Source organism: Exophiala viscosa (genome assembly GCF_022695815.1).
Source record: "Exophiala viscosa unplaced genomic scaffold EDD37scaffold_2, whole genome shotgun sequence".
Classification (NCBI taxonomy): domain Eukaryota; kingdom Fungi; phylum Ascomycota; class Eurotiomycetes; order Chaetothyriales; family Herpotrichiellaceae; genus Exophiala; species Exophiala viscosa.
The window spans coordinates 2,274,242-2,296,240 of record NW_026944354.1 but is presented as its reverse complement, the minus strand read 5'-3'; the positions used below and the strand labels follow the sequence as shown (position 1 = coordinate 2,296,240).

The 21,999-nt window shown below is 51.5% G+C and overlaps 9 protein-coding genes across 9 annotated transcripts; 2 read left to right on the top strand and 7 right to left on the bottom strand.

Annotated features, from left to right (window-relative positions):
- Positions 1 to 1,647: 1,647 nt before the first annotated feature.
- Positions 1,648 to 2,522, bottom strand: EDD37DRAFT_261300 (Mss4-like protein). The gene is made up of 4 exons (XM_062810826.1): positions 2,307 to 2,522; positions 2,057 to 2,224; positions 1,856 to 1,973; positions 1,648 to 1,797 (listed from the first exon to the last, which is right to left on the bottom strand). The coding sequence occupies exons 1-4, from the start codon at positions 2,409 to 2,411 to the stop codon at positions 1,766 to 1,768; spliced, it is 423 nt and encodes a 140-aa protein (XP_062673309.1). The 5' UTR covers positions 2,412 to 2,522; the 3' UTR covers positions 1,648 to 1,765.
- Positions 2,523 to 3,050: 528 nt separating this feature from the next.
- Positions 3,051 to 6,269, bottom strand: EDD37DRAFT_677318 (alanyl-tRNA synthetase). Its single transcript, XM_062819604.1, has 3 exons — positions 6,149 to 6,269; positions 3,454 to 6,074; positions 3,051 to 3,396 (listed from the first exon to the last, which is right to left on the bottom strand). Exons 1-3 carry the CDS (start codon positions 6,243 to 6,245, stop codon positions 3,223 to 3,225), a joined length of 2,892 nt encoding a protein of 963 aa, XP_062673308.1. The 5' UTR covers positions 6,246 to 6,269; the 3' UTR covers positions 3,051 to 3,222.
- A 543-nt stretch (positions 6,270 to 6,812) lies between these two features.
- On the top strand, positions 6,813 to 7,550 carry EDD37DRAFT_647096 (uncharacterized protein; the record flags this gene model as incomplete). Its single annotated transcript, XM_062817821.1, has 1 exon — positions 6,813 to 7,550. One exon carries the CDS (start codon positions 6,813 to 6,815, stop codon positions 7,548 to 7,550), a length of 738 nt encoding a protein of 245 aa, XP_062673307.1.
- A 50-nt stretch (positions 7,551 to 7,600) lies between these two features.
- Positions 7,601 to 8,566, bottom strand: EDD37DRAFT_261181 (uncharacterized protein). The gene is made up of 3 exons (XM_062810824.1): positions 8,329 to 8,566; positions 8,143 to 8,271; positions 7,601 to 8,075 (listed from the first exon to the last, which is right to left on the bottom strand). The coding sequence occupies exons 1-3, from the start codon at positions 8,419 to 8,421 to the stop codon at positions 7,740 to 7,742; spliced, it is 558 nt and encodes a 185-aa protein (XP_062673306.1). The 5' UTR covers positions 8,422 to 8,566; the 3' UTR covers positions 7,601 to 7,739.
- A 1,428-nt stretch (positions 8,567 to 9,994) lies between these two features.
- On the bottom strand, positions 9,995 to 12,030 carry EDD37DRAFT_554897 (uncharacterized protein; the record flags this gene model as incomplete). Its single annotated transcript, XM_062813695.1, has 2 exons — positions 9,995 to 11,905; positions 11,989 to 12,030. Coding segments are annotated over 2 exons (1,953 nt in total), but the record flags the coding sequence as incomplete, so codon positions are not given.
- Positions 12,031 to 12,275: 245 nt separating this feature from the next.
- EDD37DRAFT_261070 (uncharacterized protein) lies at positions 12,276 to 14,129 on the bottom strand. Its single transcript, XM_062810823.1, has one exon. The coding sequence runs from the start codon at positions 13,919 to 13,921 to the stop codon at positions 12,626 to 12,628; it is 1,296 nt and encodes a 431-aa protein (XP_062673304.1). The 5' UTR covers positions 13,922 to 14,129; the 3' UTR covers positions 12,276 to 12,625.
- Positions 14,130 to 14,765: 636 nt separating this feature from the next.
- Positions 14,766 to 16,827, bottom strand: EDD37DRAFT_647092 (non-specific serine/threonine protein kinase; the record flags this gene model as incomplete). The annotated part of the gene is made up of 4 exons (XM_062817820.1): positions 14,766 to 15,263; positions 15,320 to 15,737; positions 15,788 to 15,938; positions 15,990 to 16,827. 4 exons carry the CDS (start codon positions 16,825 to 16,827, stop codon positions 14,766 to 14,768), a joined length of 1,905 nt encoding a protein of 634 aa, XP_062673303.1.
- Positions 16,828 to 17,634: 807 nt separating this feature from the next.
- Positions 17,635 to 18,645, top strand: EDD37DRAFT_587689 (uncharacterized protein; the record flags this gene model as incomplete). Its single annotated transcript, XM_062814477.1, has 1 exon — positions 17,635 to 18,645. One exon carries the CDS (start codon positions 17,635 to 17,637, stop codon positions 18,643 to 18,645), a length of 1,011 nt encoding a protein of 336 aa, XP_062673302.1.
- A 125-nt stretch (positions 18,646 to 18,770) lies between these two features.
- Positions 18,771 to 21,626, bottom strand: EDD37DRAFT_260887 (uncharacterized protein). The gene is made up of 3 exons (XM_062810820.1): positions 21,330 to 21,626; positions 20,691 to 21,275; positions 18,771 to 20,639 (listed from the first exon to the last, which is right to left on the bottom strand). The coding sequence occupies exons 1-3, from the start codon at positions 21,447 to 21,449 to the stop codon at positions 18,897 to 18,899; spliced, it is 2,448 nt and encodes an 815-aa protein (XP_062673301.1). The 5' UTR covers positions 21,450 to 21,626; the 3' UTR covers positions 18,771 to 18,896.
- Positions 21,627 to 21,999: the final 373 nt, after the last annotated feature.

Below are 21,999 nucleotides of genomic sequence, written 5' to 3'. Positions count from 1 at the left end.
GCACACACGCACTCCACTGGTGGACTGTTGTACGCCCGTTAGAAGGATGCAAAGAACACCATTGAGAGCCACGTACCATGCCATCGTAAAAATAAAAAAAGAATATGTGCCTGGCGGGCGTCAGGGCAGCAAGACCAAAGCAGTGACTGAAGTTAGTTCTGTAGACCGTTAGCGCGTGTACCCTCAGCCAGCATTGCGAAGGACATACAAAGAGCGACAAAAACGAGTGTGTGTGAGTATTGATCTGTACTATGCGCGTTAGCGTCACTACACATGCATGGTGGGGGAATGATATGCATACATTGCTGCTGTCTTGCGTGCCGAAGAAAAGAAAAGAGAGAGAGGAAGAAGACGCACCAGAAGTACTTGGGAGGCGACCAAACGCTATTCCGGAAGGAGCAAGATGTAAACAAGGTCGACGACGGCAAGGACGATGACGAGGTAGGTGGGACCTTCGGAGGATATCAGTAGCATCGACGAATGACATAGGATGTATGGCGATAGTGTAGAGGGGTGCGCCCACCTCATCGACCACAGATGACGACGACCAGTCCACCCGTGTGATCGATTTCAACAGCCACGGGATGAGCATGGAGTTCCGACGGTGACCTGTTGGTATAGTGTACTTGCCTCAGATTGATGAGGAAGCACTGCCGCCGTCCAACCGCAATGCCGAGCAGCTTTCTCATTCTCATCCTCCCAAGCTTCAAGCACAATACATGGCCGATGTCCTCAAGACGTTCCCGACTTCCGAGTACGAACCTTGTTCGGTTGAAAGAAACAGTGCGAATGGGAACAAACCTTTGGACCGCATGAAGCCATCGGCGACCACTCGGACAACAGATCGCAGGCTTCTGGCAAGGAAAGTGACGACATCTTACCACACATCAATACTTCGATGACGGTGGTGATAGTAGGACCCAAGAGACAATGAGCATGCCTTCGAAGAACTATCAGAGCTGGTAGAACAGCCACCCAAGTTGAAGATGGCCAGGCTCAAAGGATAGACGTGTGAGCACCGTACGAATAGCCTCAGCCACGTCGGAGCACCCACTGCGCAATAACACGACCTACCTTGCTACTGAGTGCCTGCGCAAAGGCCAGCTGGTGCGCATCCCGAAGAGGAAGCATTGGGTGCACGAAGACATGACGCCGCGAGGTTGATGATGTCGAATTGAAGATAAAAGAAAGGCGGAAGGGAAGAGAAGAGACGTTGGAACATGGAACAGAGACAGGAGGATGTCATAAACTAAGCAAAACGTTTTGCGTGTCTGCATTCACTTGGAGTCACAAATTGGGGAGATTTACGCGGGAATCGAGCATATGGCACAGTCTCCAAAAGTGCCGTGTCGATAAGGAATCCCAACCAGTGTTGCATGACTCTCCTTTGATCGAGGGGTTGAGAACAGACGACGAACCGTAATTATGTGAGTGCTCAAGGACGAGCTTCTCCATTGACACTGGAAGCTGTGTTCGGTTCTGTTGTTTCGAGAGGGCTGGGATGTATGGAGATACGTGGCACGAGGCATAGGCCCCTGGTCAAGAGAAGAATGTTCTCAAACTCGAGTACGGCTTGCGTAGAGTAAGTACATCCGTAAAAGTTCCTCGCCGGCGAACCACACTCTATCAATGACCACCACTAAATGACATCGAAAGATGTTGACAACGGCAAGCACCCCACCAGTAACATGGCGTGACAACCAACTTCCAGTACCTTGCTGAGTCTTGACGCGCTCCTAGTCACCATCACCGCCCCCGGACCTGTTCACTCCTGGATCTTCTGCTTGTGGAAGATATCTGTCAAAGTTAGCCACACCCCAAATGAAAAGGCACCGTCATCGAGGGAAAGACATACTTGGAATCTCGGGCATCCAGTTGTCCCGCTTGCTGCAAAAGAACTCTCCCTTCGGCGGCAGATCAGTCGGTTTGTCCAGCGTCCCGTAAAAGATGTAAATATTTTCTCCCGCATTGGCCTATTTCCAGAAATGTAAGAAGACATTACCTCAACTGCCAGGCCCAAGGACAAGGCTCTTTTGGTGCGTTAGGGGCAACTTACACCGTACTCCAACAACGGACTCCCGCACTCATTGCAAAACTCCCGATGTAAAAGTGTCCCGGCACCATTATCCATTTCATGCTCCGTGATCTTCTCCTTGCCCTGGGTAACAGTATAACTGCTCTTTGGGATCTTCGTTGTCACCCCAAATGGTCCACCGGTGAATTTCTGCGGACTCACCGTTAGTGATACCACTCTTCGACACACCTCACCAGCGTAAGAGCAGGACGGAGAGCAAATGGAGACATACCTTGCAGTTCTTGCAGTGGCAGAGACTCGTCCTCGCCTTATCCGCATCCTCAAGCTCGATCTCATACCGGATCTTCTTGCAATAACATCCTCCAGGGAACTTCATGGCTGCGATGCGTGTCGTGGAGAGTTGTCTGGGAGACAAACTGGACCTTTGAGTAAGGGGGTTGCAGTCGGCGAAGGTCTAAGCTGAGAAGCTATCGCGGTTGCTCGACGTTGATGCTGTGAGGGTTCGTGCAGTAGTTGTAGATAGGACGAAGACTTGGCATGTCCCGTCTTCTCTTACAGATCCTGAAATTGTGTTATGTATTTGGTCGTGTGATGTCTAATGCAGAGAATCACGAGTTGTCAGATGTCAACCGCTGTCTCATCGAGAAACCTCATTCAAAGACGTACTTTCGACGTCATGCAACTCTTCTCCTCACCTCGTCATTGTATCCCAATTAGGTAGCATACTGCTCTTGTGATTGGTGGTATGGCAGACGCGTTTCAGGCTTCCGATTGGGTGAACGCTGGCTTCTTCAGAGGTCTCCCTAAAAGTCCTACTATCTTGGATGCAGAAAATGGTATCTCTGTTCTCTATCCGGAAGGGGCTTTCGTACTTGTACATGCATCAAGCGGATATGCTCAATTTGTCACTAGCACAAGTCCTCCTACAGCATGCAAGCGCATAACTTCTCGCTGTACATGCCCCAAAAGCCCAGTGTCCCATACTCTCCGTTCGAGATGCTGTTCACGACACTATCAGCGCGAAATCAATTGATCAGGCGCCGCCAGCTTGCTCGATCGTGGTTCAGCATTGCAGCTCGGCCATTGGTTTTGATGTCCACCGCCCATACAACGCCGTCGAACAACAACGGTTCCTGGGCTGTAACCTGGGAATGCAATTCGAAAAGGCCATTCGAGCCGAACTATGCTCACAGCTTAAACTTCTCAAGGTACTCCGTCGCGGCATTCAGCGCATCATCGACCTTCGACTGATCCGTGCCTGTACCAATGGCAACAGGCGCTTTTCCACCAGCCTTACCACCTACAAGCTGCGACACCTGGGACGACCAGTCGGCCGATGTGATGCCAGCTTTCGTGCCATCCTGCAATGCCGAATTAGTACATGAACCGACCCGCTAGACCATGGAAGCTTGACTTACCGGACTCACAAAACATCCATGGAACACCTTACCCTCAGGATCCTTCTCATCCGCAACGACAACATAAACACTCTTGTCCTTGAGTTTTGTCTGGACATGCTTGACAACGTCCGGCACAATCTTGGCATTGCCACCAATCGGTAACCTCAGAACCGCCGCTTTGCTGTCTTTGTTCTTCTCGAAATACTGGGTTATCGTATCGGTAGCCTTCTTGAGTTCCTCCTTCTGCAATTTCTTCTGCTGATCCAGAACCTCTTTGCTAATCTTGGCCATCCGCTCTCTGAACTGGGACTTCTTCACAGCCGATATCGACAAGTTGTTGAGCTCAGCCTGTATCGTCTTGGCTTCTGACTCCTTGGACGCACTGAAAGGCATGCCTTCCAACTTCTTGAGCTTCTCAGAGAATTCCTCAGCCACTTGTTGTACCTGATATGCACCCTCGCCAGTGACAGCGATTATTCTTCGAATGCCCTTCGCAATACCACTTTCTTCAAGCACAACTAAGTCCTTGATATCGGCAGTGGCTTTCACGTGCGTACCACCGCAGAACTCGATACTGACCGTCTTCCATCGATCATCCTTGACATTTTTCAGGATATCATCGACTTCGACCCCAACAGAGACAACCCGCACAGGATCCGGATATGTTTCGCCAAAGACAGCTCTGAGCCCGGCGATCTCGTGCGCGATGGTTAAGGGCACTTCTTTGGCATATACCGGACAATTTTGCCGGATATACTCTGTCGAAATGTCTTCGACCTTCTGCAAATCAGCATCTGACACCGCCGCTTTGTGACTGAAATCGAATCGAAGCTTCTCCTGCGCGACCAGAGAGCCTCTCTGATCAATACCATCGCCCAAGACTTCCCGCAGAGCAAAGTTGAGAATATGTGTACCGGTATGATTGTTCCGAATAGGCCATCTTCGGAGCTCGTCATACTCACAGATTGCCTTGTCTGCCACCGAGAAATGGCCATACTTCATGTAGCCAGTATGTAAGACATAGCCAGCATAGAGCTGTACATTCTCTACCTCAAGCTCCGCTTGTCCGTCGATAACAATTCGACCGGTGTCATATTCTTGACCACCTTGCTCTGCGTAGAAGCATGTTTTGTCAAGAATGATGCCAATCTGGTCGCCTTCCGGAATGCTCTTTGTATCAGGGTGGAACTTCTTCGCATGATAGATAGCCTGGATAGTGCCGGTGATGTTGTCCCGACCGTACTTCGCACTGTCGTCCGTCTTTGTGACGCCCGGCATCTTCTCGAGTTCGCCGAGATCGTGTACGTCCAATTTAAGCAAGTCACTGGCGGCCTTCTTCTCGCCCTTGCTAGCTTCTTTGGCACGTAATCTTGCGGCCTCGAATTCGTTGTCGTCGATGGAAAGACCTCTCTCCTCAGCCATCAGCCTCGTTAGATCCACTGGGAAGCCGAATGTGTCGTACAATCTCCATACATCAGCACCATGTAGACTCTTCAAGCCTTGAGCTTGGCTCTTTTGTGCATAGACCTCAAATTGACGCTCTCCTCTGTCCAGGGTTTTGGCGAACGAGAGTTCTTCCTCGTTGAGGATCTCCTTGACCTCATCCTCCTTGCCAACGATTTCTTTGAACATACCACCCATTTGTTCCACTAATGTTGGCACGATCTTGGAGAAAAAGTCTCCAATGTCAACATTGAAGTATTTCCTAGCATATCGAGCACCACGGCGCAGCACTCTTCGGACGACGTACCCTCTTCCTTCGTTGTTAGGGATGCCGCCGTCACTGATGGCGAAGGTCAACGTTCGTACGTGGTCCGCAACGACTCGATATGCGGTGTCGACACCGTCCACGTCCTCCTCGCCAAATTTGCCCGAGTACGGTCTGGCTCCGGTAACCTCTTGAATTCGCTCGAATATTGGCGTGAACACATCGGTGTCATAGTTGGACATCTTATCCTGCAGCACGCTGACCAACCGCTCGAAGCCCATACCAGTATCGACATGCTTATTCGGCAACGGCCGTAGGCTCTTGTCGGGTTCACGGTTGTACTGGATGAACACGTTGTTCCAGATCTCCAGTACATTGGGATCATCCTGGTTGACAAGGTGGGCAGCGTTTCTTCCCCCACCAATTCGATCGTAGTGGACTTCGGAACAGGGACCGCATGGACCTTGATCACCCATCTCCCAGAAGTTGTCCTTCATATCGCCAGGCAAAATATGGTCGTCGGCGACACCAACACTCTTCCATAGCTCTTTGGCTTCGAGGTCGGGTTCCAGTCCTCCAGCCTCGTTACCTTCAAAGTAGGTGACATACAGCCTGTCCGGGTCCAGTCCGAACACTTTCGTTAGAAGATCCCACGAGTATGTGATAGCCTCCTTCTTGAAATAGTCTCCGAACGACCAGTTCCCCAACATCTCAAAGAAAGTATGGTGATAGCTGTCCTTGCCGACATCGTCGAGATCATTGTGTTTTCCGCCCGCACGTATGCATTTTTGCGAATTGACCGCTCGTTTGTACTGGCCTTCCTTGCTCGTAGGATCGACGGTACCAAGGAATATCGGTTTGAACTGGTTCATACCAGCATTGGTGAAAAGCAGCGTAGGATCGGACAGAGGTACAACAGGCGACGATCTCACTGTCGGACCAGTCAGTAAGCGTTCAGCTTGCAGAGGCGCATCTAGGAGTTTAGATGCGAATCCAAGAACCCACCAAATGTGTGTCCACGCTCCTCAAAGAACTTGAGAAACGTATCTCTCACCACCGGAGCGCTCCATTGCTGAGCTTCTTCCGTAGTGTTCGAAGCCATCCTTCTGGTCGTGTGCCGGCGCACTGTCGAATTGCTCACACCAGTCGAAAAATCCCACTTCCGGCTCGAATGACTGAAGTTGCTGCAAAATGGACGACTTCTAGGATTCGACAAGCCTGCCTGCCTCGTAGAGCCTTGTAGACCAACCGTGCAACAAGACCGAATAAATTGTACGCCGGAATTGTGAGTCAGGACCAAATTTCTGAATCGAGGGGTCTGCGCGGTGACAATGGTGTGGACTGCAGAGGAGAAGCGCGCAGCTCTCCAAATCGCAGCTCCGCCGCCGATGCTTTGCATCCAATTCTCGCACCTTCCAGACCAACAGACCCTATATCAAGCTCAGAGCGTGGATCTTGTCGTCGCACCGCAAGATTCCCAGATGCTACTGGACAATGTCAAGTCACGATCTCGACCTCGAAGCAAGTTGTATTCGTCGCTGCAAGGAAGGATAAAGGAAAAGAAGTTGAAGGGAGCCTTGGAATTGGAGAAGAGGATCTCAGTTCCAGCCCAGTCCCGATGACTTCCTCACATGCACCTTATCTACAACAAGTCGACTTATTACCACCAATGGCACCCTACGCCACTGCGGCCCCGGCCTCAGTGTGGTCGTCCCCGAACGAGCATCGCAGCACTCTCGTGGGCAAGCGGAAAGCCGAAGATGAATTCGACGCCCAGTCGAACATATCGTCGCAATTCAAGAAACTCCGCTTGAATCATGCGGTGCCGCAACCACAGCCCTCGCCATCAGGCGTCACGTACAGACCTCTCGTTGCGGACACAGATATACGGCCTGCACCTCCGTCATTCGAGAACCATGACTACGACACAACTCCCTCTTACGAACCTCCAACACTACCCGACTCGGAGTTTATGACCGTGGACGATACTCCGCACCGGGTCATTATCAATGATCTGGATGCTGAGATTGCACGAATCGAAGCCGACGAAGCAGCGGCCGCGTCTACCGTCTTCCTTCCTGACGTCGACAAGAAGGTCTCTTCCATTCCTCAGAAGCTGTTGCAGAACCGTCAAGCAGCGTCAACACCGGAGAGTACGAACACTGCTTTAGTTCTATACCGGGATCCCGCCAGCATCAGTATACCCGAAGAAGGAGACGCGGTGAGACTGGCCATCATTGCAGCGCGTGCGCGAGCCAGGGAGAAGCAAGCAGAAGAGCAAAGAGAGCGAGAAAGACAGGAAGCAGTGCAACAAGGTAGTCATGACCATGACCTTGAGCTAGATGATGCTGCGACGGATCACTCGTCGCACCGAGATGAAGACTTTGATATGATGGAGATCGAATGAAGCGCCTGTTTTTACATCTACATGCCTTTTAGCCTGGAGTTTTGGATGTCAATGTTTCATAGATGATACCCCTTGTACAGTGTGGTTTTCAATAGCCGGAAGCTTTTGTTTGTGCTTCGAGCACCCTCCAGCCTCATATTCTCACAATTTGTGTTCAACTTTTGGCACTCTCCCAAAGCATGTACTGAATCAAGCCCTTCCAGACGGACTGAACGCCCTAGCAGGCTGACTTGGCTCCCCACTCGGCACGCCGAGTCCACCTGCAGCATTTGGCGGAGGCGGAGGTCCATAAGGAGGGACGAACTGCTTATTCTGATCGGGATCGACCTTGTTCGGTGCTTGCGGCGTGTACGCAGGCACATAGTCTGGCTCGTGATATGCAGGTGGAGGTGGCCCATAAACTCCCATGGGATATGCGTGACCATGACCGTAAGGAGTTTGTGTCGTTCTGTACATTCCAACTTGATGCGCGTATTGAGGATATCGTTGGGCGAAAGCAATTCGTTGTGCTCTTGGGACCAACCACTGAAGAAGGCCGTCAGTAAACACATCTCCAGCAAAAATCTAACTCGGAAGACAAAACAAGACGTACCCTATGATATGCCAACGGAGGAAGACCCTTACGCATCCTTCTTCTGGCATGCAGGTATCCGCCGACGAAGAAGAGGAAGAATAGTACAAGGATCGCGGCTATCACAGCCCATTTGATAGCGTAGGCAGTCTGTGCGGAGGATATCGTTAGCTGTATAATCGCAAAGGTTCAAGAAGACAGGCATACAGTGCTATACCACCAGTATCCATTGTAAGTGTCGCTCCCATCGTCATTAGAATCGGTGTTGAGTTGGCGTCGGAATATGCTTGACGGATCCATTGTATCTCCAACTTGTCAATGGACGTGCTTCGCTCGTGGAGAACTCGAGGGATTGCAGTATGAAAAGAGTCTGGCACCCAAAAGCTGGCCGCAGAACAAGTCAACGCAGGATTTCGAGGAAAGTTGAAGTCGTCGAGTTCGGTGGCGTATGTGTTTGCACGGACTCAAGGACCCTTGTCACGGTGATGCAGAACGCCACTTCCACTTTTAGGTCGAAGGAAGTCTTCTCTGGTCCGTCACTGCAAAGATCTTGGTACGCGAAGACTCAACAATGTGAAAGTAAATGAAAGATGTACAGAGCGAAAAATTTAAGTGAAGTTGGCCACGTCGTCGACAACACAATTCCAGGCTGGGTGCACAGTAGGTGGACGTTGCAAGCCACCAGCTTTTTGATGTTGGAAGAGGGGCGCAGCAACGGGCAGGCCTATTGCGCGAACTGTCGCTTGTTTGGAGGCTGTTTCAGACTTTAGTTCTCCCTGCAGATGGAACTCCAGTTCTGACTCGTCAGCTTTACGGCTGCTGCAGGGATGAAGAATAGACAACAAACCAGTGGTTGATGCTCGCTGCTCTCAAGTGAGGGCGTTCAACTTCCGCCTTTCTAACGTGTAAATTGCGCCTAAACTTCGCAGCCACGTAGCCTATTTTGCCACAGTCGCGGTGTCACATGAGCGTCGCTCGGGTTAGACGCAAGTGACGCTTCGTTGGCCGGGAGCCTTCCAACTTCATGGACACTAATATCATGTATTTCCCATGACTCCTGGCTAATGCTCAAGGTTGCTATTCAATACATTGTGCAGCCACAGCACATTGTTGCTCAATCCGGATCTTCCACCAAATCCTCAACGGTAGCACTTTTAGGGTTCGCTCCCGACTTCTGCGATGTTGACTGCTCAGCAGACGTCGAATGCTCGTCGTGATTATTGTCTTCATTATGACCGCCATTCGGTTGAGTAGCACTGCTGCCACTTCCACCAGCGCCGGATGAAGCGCCGAAACCCCACGATGGCAGAGGTTGAGAGGTCTGAAAAGAGGAATGGGGCGTTGCTTGATGTCCGTTCACCATCTGAGGTATGTCCGCCTCGCCAGCAAGCCGACCGAAATCGTCCGCTTCTGCAGACGTAGGATTGGGAACTTCGATATCAGGACGCCCACTTGCTTCTTGTTGTGCAGACGTCGACATCGAGGTAGGAGCTGCAACAGCAGGACGTGAATCACCACCTGCTCCTCCAGCTGGATCTGGTGCAACCGGTGGGCCACCAAGAGTATCCCACGTCGGTAGACTCATGCCTTGACCATTTCCCTGGAGATGAGTAGGCGGCTGAATCTGAGGCTCTCCTTGAGGCGCTACTTGTCCTGGAGCTTGAAGTCCATTTCCGTGTGGTTGCGCGGTTGGTACATGATTCATCGCATTCGGCACGTTTCGGTTGGCGAATGGTGGAGGGAAGCCGGCAAAAGGAGCATTGAATGGTGGCACTGCTCCCGGGAACATCTGCCCACCCGGAAAACCTGGTAATTGAACAGGCCAAGGCGGGAAGCCTGGTAGGGCGTTGTTCGGTGCGGACGGAAATTGCATGGATGCGGTGTTTTGCACAGCATGCAGAGGCATCATTGACCAACCTTCCGGTAGTGTAAGGCCTGGTGGTAACCGGTCATTTCCCGCTTGTATGACATCCTGTTGACCACCTCCTTCCAGCCGCGTGACGTTCCATTGTCCTGATTGGATGTTGTTGGTACTGCTAGCAGCTTCGGCGCCTTGCGTAGCTTGTGCTGTGGCGGCAGGCTGTATTGGCATTCCCCTGGTCGCCCGCAGTCTCTGTAGTTCAGTCTGCATTGACCGAAGAAGGCTCAGTTCGGCCGAGTTCCGTGCCAGATCGTTGACCTCACGTTGGATTTGCTGTCCAAGCGCATCTAGATGATTTTCTGTTGTCATATTTGTGTCTCCCGGGCGACCTCGTCCTCTTGCCCATCGAAATCCCACCCCAAACTGTCGTGGTGCGTTCGGATCTGGATTTAGATTTGCTGGAGGATGAGCAGCACCGCCCACCTGAGCAAGCTGTTGTTGAAGTTCTTCAAACATATTGTTGCCCCTCGCTGCGCCGACCCCTATCCGTAACGGACCTAACTGATAGACTCGTGGTCCCTGTCTGTCTGGCCGAGGCTGTCCACCTGCTGCTGGTGCTCCTGCCCCTGCTCCGGCATTGTCTGTACCTGCCTGTGTCCCGGCAGGTCGCACGACGTTGGCTCTGCAAGTTGGGCATATTTGCTGTCTTTCAAGCCAGCTCCTGAGACAAGAAAAGTGCAGCACATGTCCACAAGGTAGCTTCTTTGGTCGCATCCTCTCCGCAACTGGATTTGGCGGTTGCGGTGGCTGACCTTCCTGGGGAGCTGCAGGTTGATATGGATGCATCTCCTCTCTGCAAATTATGCAGACATCTTCCCGTCCAATATCCTCCGCCGTGGCATCTGGATACCTCGCATTCATGTCCCGCGTTGCTGCTCGGTATTTCATGAAATCCGAAATTCGCTTCAAGAATGATCGCATCGTCAAGAACACATCTCGTAAAATATGTATCGGCAACCCATAGAAAACAAGAAGAATGAAGAAGAACGCCAAATAGATCACAAGCTTGAAAAAGTCCGTGGCAAGGTTGAGGTAGAACATGTAACGGCCTTTCTCTTCCCAGCCCTCGACTTCAACCTCGGCTTCGTCCACTGGTTGATTCAAGGCTTCTTGGGCTACCTGTTCGGCGGTGCGTTGGGTTGGGATCGGGTCCGTCGTAGTAGCATCAGTGGTGCTTGTAGCGGCAGCTTCTCGTGTCTGGGCCGCCTGGAATTCTGCAACCGCTGCTTCGGCTCTCTCTCTCTTCAACTGATCTATCCGCTGGCGCTTTTGTTCTCGAAGAATGCCAATTTCGACCAGATTGACAGCATATCTGGCCGCAGTTCCAATGCTCGTAATAGACAGCACTGCGAACTCGAAGCCGAACATGACCATCATGTCTGGCCGAGCCATCTTCATTACTTGCTTCACCACATATTCCAGCATAGTCAGATCGAAAGCGACACTCAAGCCGAGACTGAGCGCGAGACGGGTGTGGAAAAGCCTCGGGTTCCTTGGTGGTTGTTGTTCCAGCACCTCCACGCGACCCTCTCCTATCCAGCCCCAAACCTTCCCAGTGAGCAGGGCAAAGAACATTGCGAGGAACGGCAGGCCCAGCTCTCCTCTGAACACGGTCATGGCGAGACATGTTTCGGTGACCGCGAACCATGCCTTCTCATATAGCTGTTCAATCTCGATCGGCCGCAGGGTTCCATAAAGGAGCTTCTGAAGTCCAAGCAGGAAGGTGCACGCCACAACAAAGAGGAGGTTCGTCAGGATCATAAGATTGGCCGAAGACTGCGACAAGTACACGGCTGCAGAATAGAAGTTCGGTCGTTGTGCAAGAGCCTTGAGGATAACGCCGCCAGCCAGGGCTGTAGAGAACTGCATAGACATGCGTTAGTAAATGCCAAACACCTGCAACGAAGTCTTTCACGACAATGTCACAGGATCATGTGCGTACGTACCCCGGCGTAGGCCGTCCATCTCATTCTCATTCGCGGCGGCATGGTGTTTGCTGATCGCGATGCAGACTGTCTCACGGGATGTCAATCGTACTTGAGGCCATCATGCACCGCAACTTGTGCAGGTCCGTGAGCGCACAGAACGCGATGAAGAAGAAAACTATCACCGGCAATATTCGATCACCAGTGGATGCCAATGATGCACCAAAAACGATTGCGGTGTTCTTGTGGTAGACGAAAGGTGTTCACTTCAATTTCGTGTTTCCTCGATGTTCCTCCGCAAGCCATTAAATCGCAGCCTAACAACTCCAAAAGGTGGCGTTACACGAGTGCCTACGTACCTACTAGTACAGTAGGTACTGTAGGTCCCAGTTTATTCACCTCCACCCCCTAAATCGGCTACATACCATGATACGAGAAATCAATAAGAGATTGTACAGTATATTCGACACCCTCTATTCCGTGTCATTCCTTTTGCTCTATATATGCCGTGGTCGTAAATGGTATAAAGCTGACTTCCTGCCCCAGCGAAAGCAACGCCGATAGACTGCTGTACATCAACGCCCATCTCAGTCATGCAAAACACATATGGGCTGCCATCACGCATCCACCTTGGGATGGGCGAAACCAGTGAAGCAATTCAGTACCCTTCGCCCTCTTTCCAGTCTCTCCCATCACTCTCAGCTCTCATTTTCGGGTCCACACCTCTCTGAAGAGCCTGTAGTCTTTGATCTTCCATATCGGCTTCCATCTCGCCAATGGCGGCCTGGAGCTTTTCTTTCTTTCCAAACTCGGGGATCTCAAGATCATCGCCCTCGATTCCCTGCAACTTGCCGTTTTTGCGATACTTCTCGATCGCCTGAAATTGGTCCTCCCATTCTTGGAGCTCTTGCTCGGCCTTCATCTTGTAGTACCTAACCTCGAACCACTTGTCAAATGTCTCCTCAGTTTCAAAGCAGACGCCGAAGCCATCGCAATAGCATGATCGCTGATTGGGGCAAAAGGTAGCCTGATCCGTGAATATGACCTGCCAAAGGTATTCGAAGACTCGCCCACTCATGGAATCTCGAATGTCGGATCGCAAAATCCAATCTCGAAAGTGTGAGTATGTCTCCCGGGGAAGTTCGCGGATCTTGTTTCGACTCAGTGCGAATTGGGAGCAGCAAGGTTGAGCCAGGACGTCGGGAATTGGTTTGAGCGGAAACAATTCAGCCCAAGCGTCCGCCATCAACGACTGCTCCAGCTTTTCGTGATCTGGTTCAACTCGGCCGGGATGAATCCATTCGGGGCATCCGGGTATCCAATGGCATCTCATGTTCATGTAGCCCTGCCGTTGTACTCTTTCACCACTCAATCGCTTAATCATCTCGCTCGCATCCCAGTTCAACAAGTCATCATTGTGCCACGCAAAGCGATGAGAGTGCATGAAGATGCTGATGTCTGGTAGCTCATCGTAAAAGTCGATGATATAGGTCAAGTAAATCATGACTTCGTGCGCTTTGTTTTTCGGTGGGTGTAATGGAGCAGTTGGGTCGTCGGCAACGTAGATCATCCTATTGATCTCCGGGCCTAGATCTACTTCGTCGAGCCAGGTAACGTTCTCCTCCTTCGTCCTGGCCATGACAAGGTTTCGCGTGAAGGTCTTCAGCCCGAAAGGTTTCTCTCCGAAAGCAATGGGGCCTGTGGGCTTTGGGGTAGCTGCTTGTGTTGAATTTGTGGTTGCCGGAGTCAGCCGGTGATGGGCGCCCAAGCCGAGAAAGGGGTCTTGCTCATATTCATCCTCTGAGTCAAACAAATCTCCGAGTCCAATGACTTGAGGTACACTACTCCGTAGCGACTTGATAGTGAGAGAAGAGCTGACAGATCGGTAATACAGTAGTAGACCCAGGATGGTCGCAATGGCCACGCAGACGAGAGCGCGCCTCGCGGGGGTCATGGTCGAGGTATATACAAGGAAGTGGACGTCGTAGAGAACTCATTCGAAATGTCGCGTTGTCAACTGCCAAATGACTCAATTGCTACCGGAACTCAGGCCTGCCGTTCCCGTTTAGCTCGTGTTCATAGGTGGCCGATGTCGCTATCGTGGCAGACTGAGCCAGGCTTAATTGTGTAAATTCAGGTTGACGATGGAACGAGGTGAAAGATCAAACAGCATTGATTAAAAAAGGAAAGGCCGTCACCAAATCAGGCGTGGCAACCGTCAAGGAAAACTGAACCTTCCAGCAGTGAAGAGACGGTTGGCCTGCTCTGACTGTATCAGCAGCAAGGCAACCATGCAGGAGGTCCCAAATGTTGTTCGCCAAACATGATCAACAACTTTATGTATATCGAAGTTTCGAAACAAAACAGTTCTTCAGGTCCTGCCCCACAGCATGTCAGTTGATGAAACACGCGGCCATGCTTGGGCCCCTAATACTCTGAAAGGGAAAATAGGATGACGGCTTCAGGCCTCGTAAGTTTCAAAGGCATAAATAAAATCCGTGCATTTATTATCCACAGCGCACGGCCGCAGCCCTACAGTCGGCGCCAACCTGTCAACAAAACAGCACTAAGTTAGGAAAATGGAAGCCACAAAGCTTAATATCAACGTCTTTTAGAGTGCTTTAGTCGCCGATGAGGCGCTTGTACTCTTTTAACCAACCTTTCTTATGATCATGCTAGGCTGCGAGGCCGCATCAAATCATTATATTTCATCTTGTATCTTCCACCTGATTAAAACATCCATATCTGAACATATCACACACATGAAGAGTCAACCCGCTGTCCAAACGTGATCCTTGTCAACCAATTCTGAAACTTGTGACGCTGCCACTCCCTGCACTGCCACTACCATTATGCTCATAATGCGACCCGTTCATGTTGGCGGAGCTGTTTTGAGTTGGGCTGAATACTCTCTGGCCGTTCAGTCCACTACCCGGGGTCCGTGGTCTCTCGGGTGTGGCCACGGACGGAGGTAGCCGTCCAGCTGCATGTGACCATCTTTCATTGCTCTGCTCGTCGTCGACAATGACAACCATCCAAACCCCAATCTGACCATGGTGGCCTACCAAAGGCGTGCAATGGATCCACTTGTTCTTGCCTTGCTCGTCGCCTCTGCTGATCCATCGTACTTTTGCTGTGACGCCTCGGCCTTCGGCAAATGCTGCTGTGAGCTCCTCTTTGACACGACTCGATCCGCCAATTTTGTTCATGAAGGGCGATTGTAGGACACCAGGCAGTCTCTGTGTAGGGCTGGCAAAGAGGATGCGTAAGGAAGGGTATGGCCGGACAAGTAGATACTGTACAAGCGCATTAGTGGGTGGGTGATCACAAGCCTTTGCAGATCGTAACTCACGTGTTGATAGACACCAGTCAACCTGCCATTGATGCTACCCGCAGGTGGGGTCATTGTGTCCGGGTCTTTTAGCAACAGTCGCGGTTGCTGCGAGCTAACACTCTCGAGATCCTCATCGGCCACTTCACGATGCATCCTCCCTCCGTACCGGCGGATGGTATTGAGCTCTCCTTGATTGAGCATTTCGCTCAATTCGCGCAATTCATCGTTCTTCTCCGGGTTTGGCTTTTCCGGTAGTGGCGGATCCTCGCCTCGAGCGCGAAGTTCCATCAGCTTTTGAAGTGACTCCATCTCTGCACAGTCCTTGACCAGTCCGCTGACGTCGACTTGTGCTCCGATATGATATCGTACAACGCCGCGACTGTCAGCAAGCGGTGCAATCAGAAGTAAGTTTACAAACGGAGAGCCATCTCTCCGGCTAGACATACAGTTAGTCGTGCCCAACTTCGACTGTCAGGGCGTACATACTAATTCAATACGACTTCTTGATGCTGCTTGCCAGCCTTGATTGCATCTCGTATTCTGTTGATACTGAGTGGGTTTGTCATGGGACCCTGCAGAAATCTGCAATTGCGACCAACAATGTAATTCATGCCATATTGCGTGATCCGGTTGAATTCTAGGAGTATTAGTCATTATAGCGTATCATCCGTCTGAATCTGCGACAAACCTTCGGATGCGAATACGATCGGATTGTCCTGCCGTGATGGATCCGTCAAACAAAACACTTCCGCCAACCCGTCCGAAGCCTCTCTCAGAAGAGGCGAAAGAGCACCAGTGATTCTCGCAGTTACGCTAGCACTGACAACCTGGATATACTGGTGTGCGATGAATGCTGGTAGCTCTTGGTTTACCAGTACTTCAAACGCCCTGTGTGCGCGATCTTCCAATGTAGTATTGATAGTAAGTTTGACCGGCTTTTGCGTAAAGTCCAATCCTTCAACGGGATCCAATCCTTCGCAGATCGCATTTGCATAGTGAATCGCTCGGAGGGATTTGAGAGAATCCAGATAGTGGACGAGGATCGGCACGGACTGTGGTCTGTGAGCACCGAGAAAAGACGTGAATTTGAGAAGCAGTCCGGGGTCCGCGAAGATGACCTGCAAATGGCTTCTGGAAAAGAGTGCCTGTGTCTGCTTTTCCAACACCGAGAAGGTATCTTCCTGTTCTGCGGGCGGAGGCGCTACGAGATCAAACGACGAGGGGTCATCTTCGAGCACGGGCGCATATTGATCGCCGTTCTCTGATTCTCCGATAGCTTGTAATCTGGGCAAATCTTTCTTGTAGTAACCGTTGTGACCGTTCACTCCTGAAGTAAAGGCTGAAGGCATTGCTCTTTCGTCCTCCGAACTGTTGACGATGCTATCTGTGGAGTATCTTATAGGAATCTCGTCGGAATCGGGGCCGGGCTTGTGCGCCCGTGAAGACGGTCGGTCAACGGCATCGTGAGGTCGTAGGGAAAGGGAAGCGAGGTCGGGAGAGGCTCTGAGCGTGGATGTACTGATCATATCAAATCGGTGGAATGCGCTATCAACTAAAGTACGATAGTGGTGGCCGTTCGTGGCTTGATCGACAGAGGGCGTTCATCAACTCAAGCTACGTAGTTTGTAATTGTCGCATTGGGGAATGGAGAAATTCTGGTTAGGCCGTTGAAGGTCACCGGCACGGGGAAGCCTGGAAGAATGATAGACTGAGACAATGGGCTAAGTGGACAGGATCAAACGATACCGTAGCTTTGGATCTCTAAGTAACGGAAATTTAGGTCGGTCTTGACGTCTTCCAACGACGGACCATGGCCGCATGCAGTTAAACGCACCTCATATCAAGCCCGATTGACGCAGGTACAACTCCTAAAAAACGCCCGCTTTCTAAGCTAGCTTCCACAAGTATATTTCGATTCATGCTTCAGCCGATGTACGAGGCTTTCCGAGATTTCGTTCTCGTGTCAATGGCACCTCCCGCATTGATAACTTACCACAATGTCAAATTTCAATGGTCGCGATCGCGAGCACCCGGCGTTACGAATCATCGTCATGATCGCCAGTTGATAGAATCGATCTCCCGTGCAGCACTGACTGCCTTCGGGAGCAGCCATTTTGACGTCACCACCTTTACTCAACGCGCTCCAGACACGCGACTCTATCTCCCACAGAAGTTCAATGGTTGAACGGTAAGCATACCTAGTAAGCAAACCTTGCATCGACAACTCCCCTGCAGGGTCGTCTCCATCGAGTTGCTTGGATCTACCACAACTCAAACGTCGCGGCACATAACGGTTACTGTTTTGTTGACCTCCTTCCTTTGACCTCCATACCATGCCTTCCAGCATTGACTTCGAGGCCGAACGCCTGCAAAACCTCCAACAAAAGCAGGCTCTCCTCGAACAATTAAACCTTCATTCGCACGCATCTAAACAAGTGAGAGCCTTAGTGCCGGATTCCGAGCACAAACACCAACCCAAGAAGCGCCGTCTCAACAGCACAGTCCCGGCCTCGCGATCCTCCGCCAGACTCGCAGGCACCACCCGCATATCCTATACCGAAGAGAAGCACACAATTCTCCACGAGGACGACTCTCCCTACAGACTCAAACGTCCTCGCAAGCCAAAATCTCAATCTATACCCATCCCGCCCTCATCACCTCCTCCCGCAGACTACTCCTCTTCCGACCTCCCCACTCTCCTAGCAAAGTACAACAACTGGGCACCCTCCGCCCCCGAGCCCACCGTTCTCGACAATGGCACCTACCATTTCGAATCGCATCCGACGTTCACACCTAACATATCCCCACTCTCAATCCTCCTCGAAGGCGCGTTCGGCGGTTCCTTCTTTGCGCCCTGGTACAGCCGTACCCTCCGCCTAACCCTCAAGGACGACTACCTTCTCACCCTTCCAGAATCGTGGCGCGCCGGACTTGACCCACCAACCAAATACCTCGTCTCATCCACCTACGATCCCTCGCTCAACAAGTACGGCGTCCAGTGCGGGCAGACGCAGTCAGAATGGGAGGCAGCAGGCTGGCTGAACTTCGATCATGACCCTCGCGGCTGGTTCGAGTGGTATATCCGCTTTTGCCTGGGTCGGCGCTGCGACGACGGCGAAGATGAGAGACAGGTCGGCCGTTGGTTACGTTGTGTCGGGCCCAAGGGCAGGTGGAAACGCATGCTGTTGAAGAAGTATGTCGAAAATGGTGTGAGGAGTATCTTCGATGATGACAATGACGCCGACAGGGAGGTCAGTCCGGTCATGCATCAGACTTGTCACCACTGGGCGTATCAGGTCCGTCAGGAGGATCTTGACGAGGCATGGCGCGAACGAGGACGATAAATGATATACGAGGGGTATTGACATGCTAAGACGATCAATATCTGTGGCAAATTGCCTGTTTCTTGGGAATACAGTCTATCAAGTGTGTAGATTGGATATCAAACAAAATCATTGAATATAGGCCGTCAGCAAATTGCCACCATGCTCTCAGCCGCAGCTCTCCACTAAAGTAAGTGGCCACTTTCCCGACGATAAGTCGTAATTCTATCCTCAGTTGTTAAAGCATTCAGTCGTTATCATTATAGAATCTCTCATGCATGCACAGCGATCGATGGTTCAGCCAAGATTCTGTCCCAGGTAAGAGTGTTGAAGTGCACCGACGGCATCGACATGGGGTCGTCGAGGTCCACCTCATGATCCACGATAGTGACATGGTTCGTCGAGCTCGATGGCACAGTGAACGTTTTGGGATCCGGGATACACGTCTTATCTGGATACCTAGAAAGACCAGTTGCTTGCAAAATCTCCCGAAGCGTGCAGATCGCGTCGGTGGCCGGTGTGGTTGGACTCAGATCGTCACTGGAACTTTCCTGGGACCAGTGGCTGCTCCTAGAGGCATTCGAGGATTCTCGAGACATTGCCTGCGCCTGGGGCAGGGACTGTGTACTCTGAGACAGTGGGAGGGCTTGTATACTCCCAGACCGCGGCGGGACTTGTGGACCTTCAGAGAGTGGCAAGGCTGGTGAACTCTGTGAGAGCGGCAAGGCACGGAAATGTTGGCCCTCATCGGCATCTAGTTCATGCACATCGTCCAAATGCCCCTGTGGGGCAGAATACCGTCGTTCGACAGGGCTGTCAGCTTGTTTCGGTTCTGCAGTCAATTCCACCGGAGAGACAACGTAGTCTTGTTCGACCTCGTTCAGCCCATTTCCATAACCTGCAACGTAAATCTCACAGAACGTAGGTCGCTTTGGTGGCATTTGCTCCATCGCGGACTGATGTCGTCGAGGCATCAGTCTTCTCAGTGAGGAGGAACGAGAAAGAGGTGACGTCTTCGTCGCAAGCGAGTCAGTTGGCGAGCTAGGCAAAGCGGCGGGGAGTGTGGATCGACGGGCTTTGAGTGATCTTCCTCTCGAAATCGGCTCACCAGATGGTGGAGTAGTATTGGTATGCGAGTAGCTCTGATCAGGAACCAACAGCGATAATCGTCTCTCATCGACCATTCGAATAGTGGGGATTGGTTTATCCTGCCATGGCATCTGCTTTGGAGGACGACAGCAAAGGGAATAGGTGAGATCGGACGCATTTCGGACTTGCTTTGGAGGCGGCGAGATTGAATGGAATGTCTGGAGCACGGCGTAGACCAACATCCAGCGGACCTTTCGACCTTCCACGGTCGAAAGACCTTCAAGGTCATCATCAATAGTCTGTTGTTCGAACTCGGCATACTTTCGGACCAGATGACAGTCCATCACTAGCAGATCGCTGTTAGTGGCAGCAACCAGCGCGTGCCTGTCGCAGAGTTTCCGGGCTTCCTTGTCAGCTTTTCGTTTCTGTACCGGGTTCCAGGACTTCCTTCTCTGGCTTTTGGCTCGTTTGTCCGAGTCTGAATCTGGATATTTTGGCATCAAAGGTAGAGGCTGAGCAAGTGGTTCATAATCATATTTGGCGTCGAAAGCCTGAATGTTCTGGATTGTGCAGACGCCACCAGTTTTGCTAATGTCCGTCTCTTCCATATTGGTGGTGGATTCTGGGTCAACTAGATATTGGTAGAGGTTCTGGAAATCGGTAAACAATATGGTGCAGATGTCATTCTTGATATGTTCATCATGGAAATCTTGCGGTGGCCAAGAGCCAAATACTTTGATGTACGTCTCCTTTAGGAACAAACGGAATGCCTCTAGGTGATCTCGTGCTGGTTGAGGCAGTCCAAGGAAGCTTGCGGATACCTCGTCCTGGAAGAAGTTGATCACTGAGTTTTGAAGTCGCTGGACACGAATATCCATCTCAAGTCTCGACTTGTTCACCAGCGCTCTGGATTTTGGGCTGACGGTCTAGCTCATATTAGCATGTATGATGACCGGAGAGACACTGATGCTACTCACCGCATACTCAATACTGGCCCGCAAATCAAGCTGGTTCATACCAACACAGTGGGAGAAGGCGTCGACCCAGAGATCTTCGACTTGAAGCTCTTCCGCCAAGTAGAGAGCTGCAAGGGCGTGGTCTCCGCACTCCCTGAAGTCAAGATACCTCTGGTTTTCTGCATAAGACACAACTTCCAGCATGTTTTGTGTACTGTTGTCTGGACGATATACATCTATCCTCTTCTTGAGCTCTGCCAGTGCCTTTCCCAGTGTCCTCCCACTCAGCGGTCGATTGTACAGCCAGGCGAAGAAGTTCCTCGTTGTGATATGATAGTCAAAAATCTCCTGTAGACCCAGGCCTGGAGGAACCGGAATGTAAAGCTCCAGCAAAGTTTGGTAAGGATCACATCCTGGACAGTTCGGCATAACGCATTGTCTTGCTGTGTGAAAGGAGTTTCTCATCATGCATCGGTCAATCAGCGAGTCGAATCCCTTGACCCGAAGAAAAGCGGTATGGACACGAAATGCAGGCCCACGGCTGGACTGGCCTGGTTCACGCAGATAGACAAGACAGTCACCAGTCGGCCAACAAAGCTCGGGCTCCTACGAACAGATGAGTTTCTTCATGAAGCAAATGTGGCACCGTCGAACACTCACATGAAAGAGACTGACCCAGTCCGTCGTTACTCTCGCCCGGCCATCCCATCTTCTCAGACCGGCTGATCGAATGTCGTCGCGAGTCACACGACCGTGCACGCGTCTCAAGGCCGTCGGCATGATGTCTCGACACGATATCTCAGCCTTGGAGCTATATGATAGCGATACAAAGAATACACTTCATCCCGGGTCAAGGTACAGCAATGGGGCGAAGTACGGAAGGAACTTCGTGCATGAACACGTCTGCACAGAAGGAGGTGAACGGGCAAGCCTGGGGTCTTCAGCGTGTTTATGAGGAGTTCCGTAGCAGGGTTGACATGGTGCAAGGAGCAAGGAGGAAGGGGGCGAGGTGGTGAGCCCGGAGGATCCATGAAACACATATCTTTTCTCCTCCCACAGGAGCCATCTGTCGCTTCTGGACCCAGCATTAGCAACATCCTGGCTGTCAAGGGATGACCCGATTGACGAGATGAAGTCAAAAATCAGGATTCGGACTGGGGTTCGTATGCGGCGGAAACGGGCGTCCCAGCAGTTCGAAATAGTGTACAAGGATACGAGATGCGGAGAGTGACGAGCGAAGGGATCCGTGCATCCAGTGAGATGGTCGGGTGCCTGTAGGTGACAAGCTTGATGATGTGGTACAAGCTACTGACGTGAAGCCTGGCTCGCC

Bases quoted from the DNA above. Each gene is read 5' to 3' on its own strand.
- EDD37DRAFT_261300 (XM_062810826.1), bottom strand. From the start codon at position 2,411: ATGAAGTTCCCTGGAGGATGTTATTGCAAGAAGATCCGGTATGAGATC. The intron at 1,974-2,056 runs GTAAGTTGCCCC...TTCTGGAAATAG, and splicing joins GTCCGTTGTTGGAGTACGGT to GCCAATGCGGGAGAAAATAT. The intron at 1,798-1,855 runs GTATGTCTTTCC...TAACTTTGACAG, and splicing joins CTGGATGCCCGAGATTCCAA to ATATCTTCCACAAGCAGAAG.
- EDD37DRAFT_261070 (XM_062810823.1), bottom strand. From the start codon at position 13,921: ATGACCCCCGCGAGGCGCGCTCTCGTCTGCGTGGCCATTGCGACCATC.
- EDD37DRAFT_260887 (XM_062810820.1), bottom strand. From the start codon at position 21,449: ATGCCGACGGCCTTGAGACGCGTGCACGGTCGTGTGACTCGCGACGAC. The intron at 21,276-21,329 runs GTGAGTGTTCGA...ATCTGTTCGTAG, and splicing joins ACTGGGTCAGTCTCTTTCAT to GAGCCCGAGCTTTGTTGGCC. The intron at 20,640-20,690 runs GTGAGTAGCATC...AATATGAGCTAG, and splicing joins GGGCCAGTATTGAGTATGCG to ACCGTCAGCCCAAAATCCAG.
- EDD37DRAFT_261181 (XM_062810824.1), bottom strand. From the start codon at position 8,421: ATGGATCCGTCAAGCATATTCCGACGCCAACTCAACACCGATTCTAAT. The intron at 8,272-8,328 runs GTATGCCTGTCT...TCCTCCGCACAG, and splicing joins GATACTGGTGGTATAGCACT to ACTGCCTACGCTATCAAATG. The intron at 8,076-8,142 runs GTACGTCTTGTT...GGCCTTCTTCAG, and splicing joins CTCCGTTGGCATATCATAGG to TGGTTGGTCCCAAGAGCACA.
- EDD37DRAFT_677318 (XM_062819604.1), bottom strand. From the start codon at position 6,245: ATGGCTTCGAACACTACGGAAGAAGCTCAGCAATGGAGCGCTCCGGTG. The intron at 6,075-6,148 runs GTGGGTTCTTGG...CTGGTCCGACAG, and splicing joins GGAGCGTGGACACACATTTG to TGAGATCGTCGCCTGTTGTA. The intron at 3,397-3,453 runs GTAAGTCAAGCT...TCGGCATTGCAG, and splicing joins ATGGATGTTTTGTGAGTCCG to GATGGCACGAAAGCTGGCAT.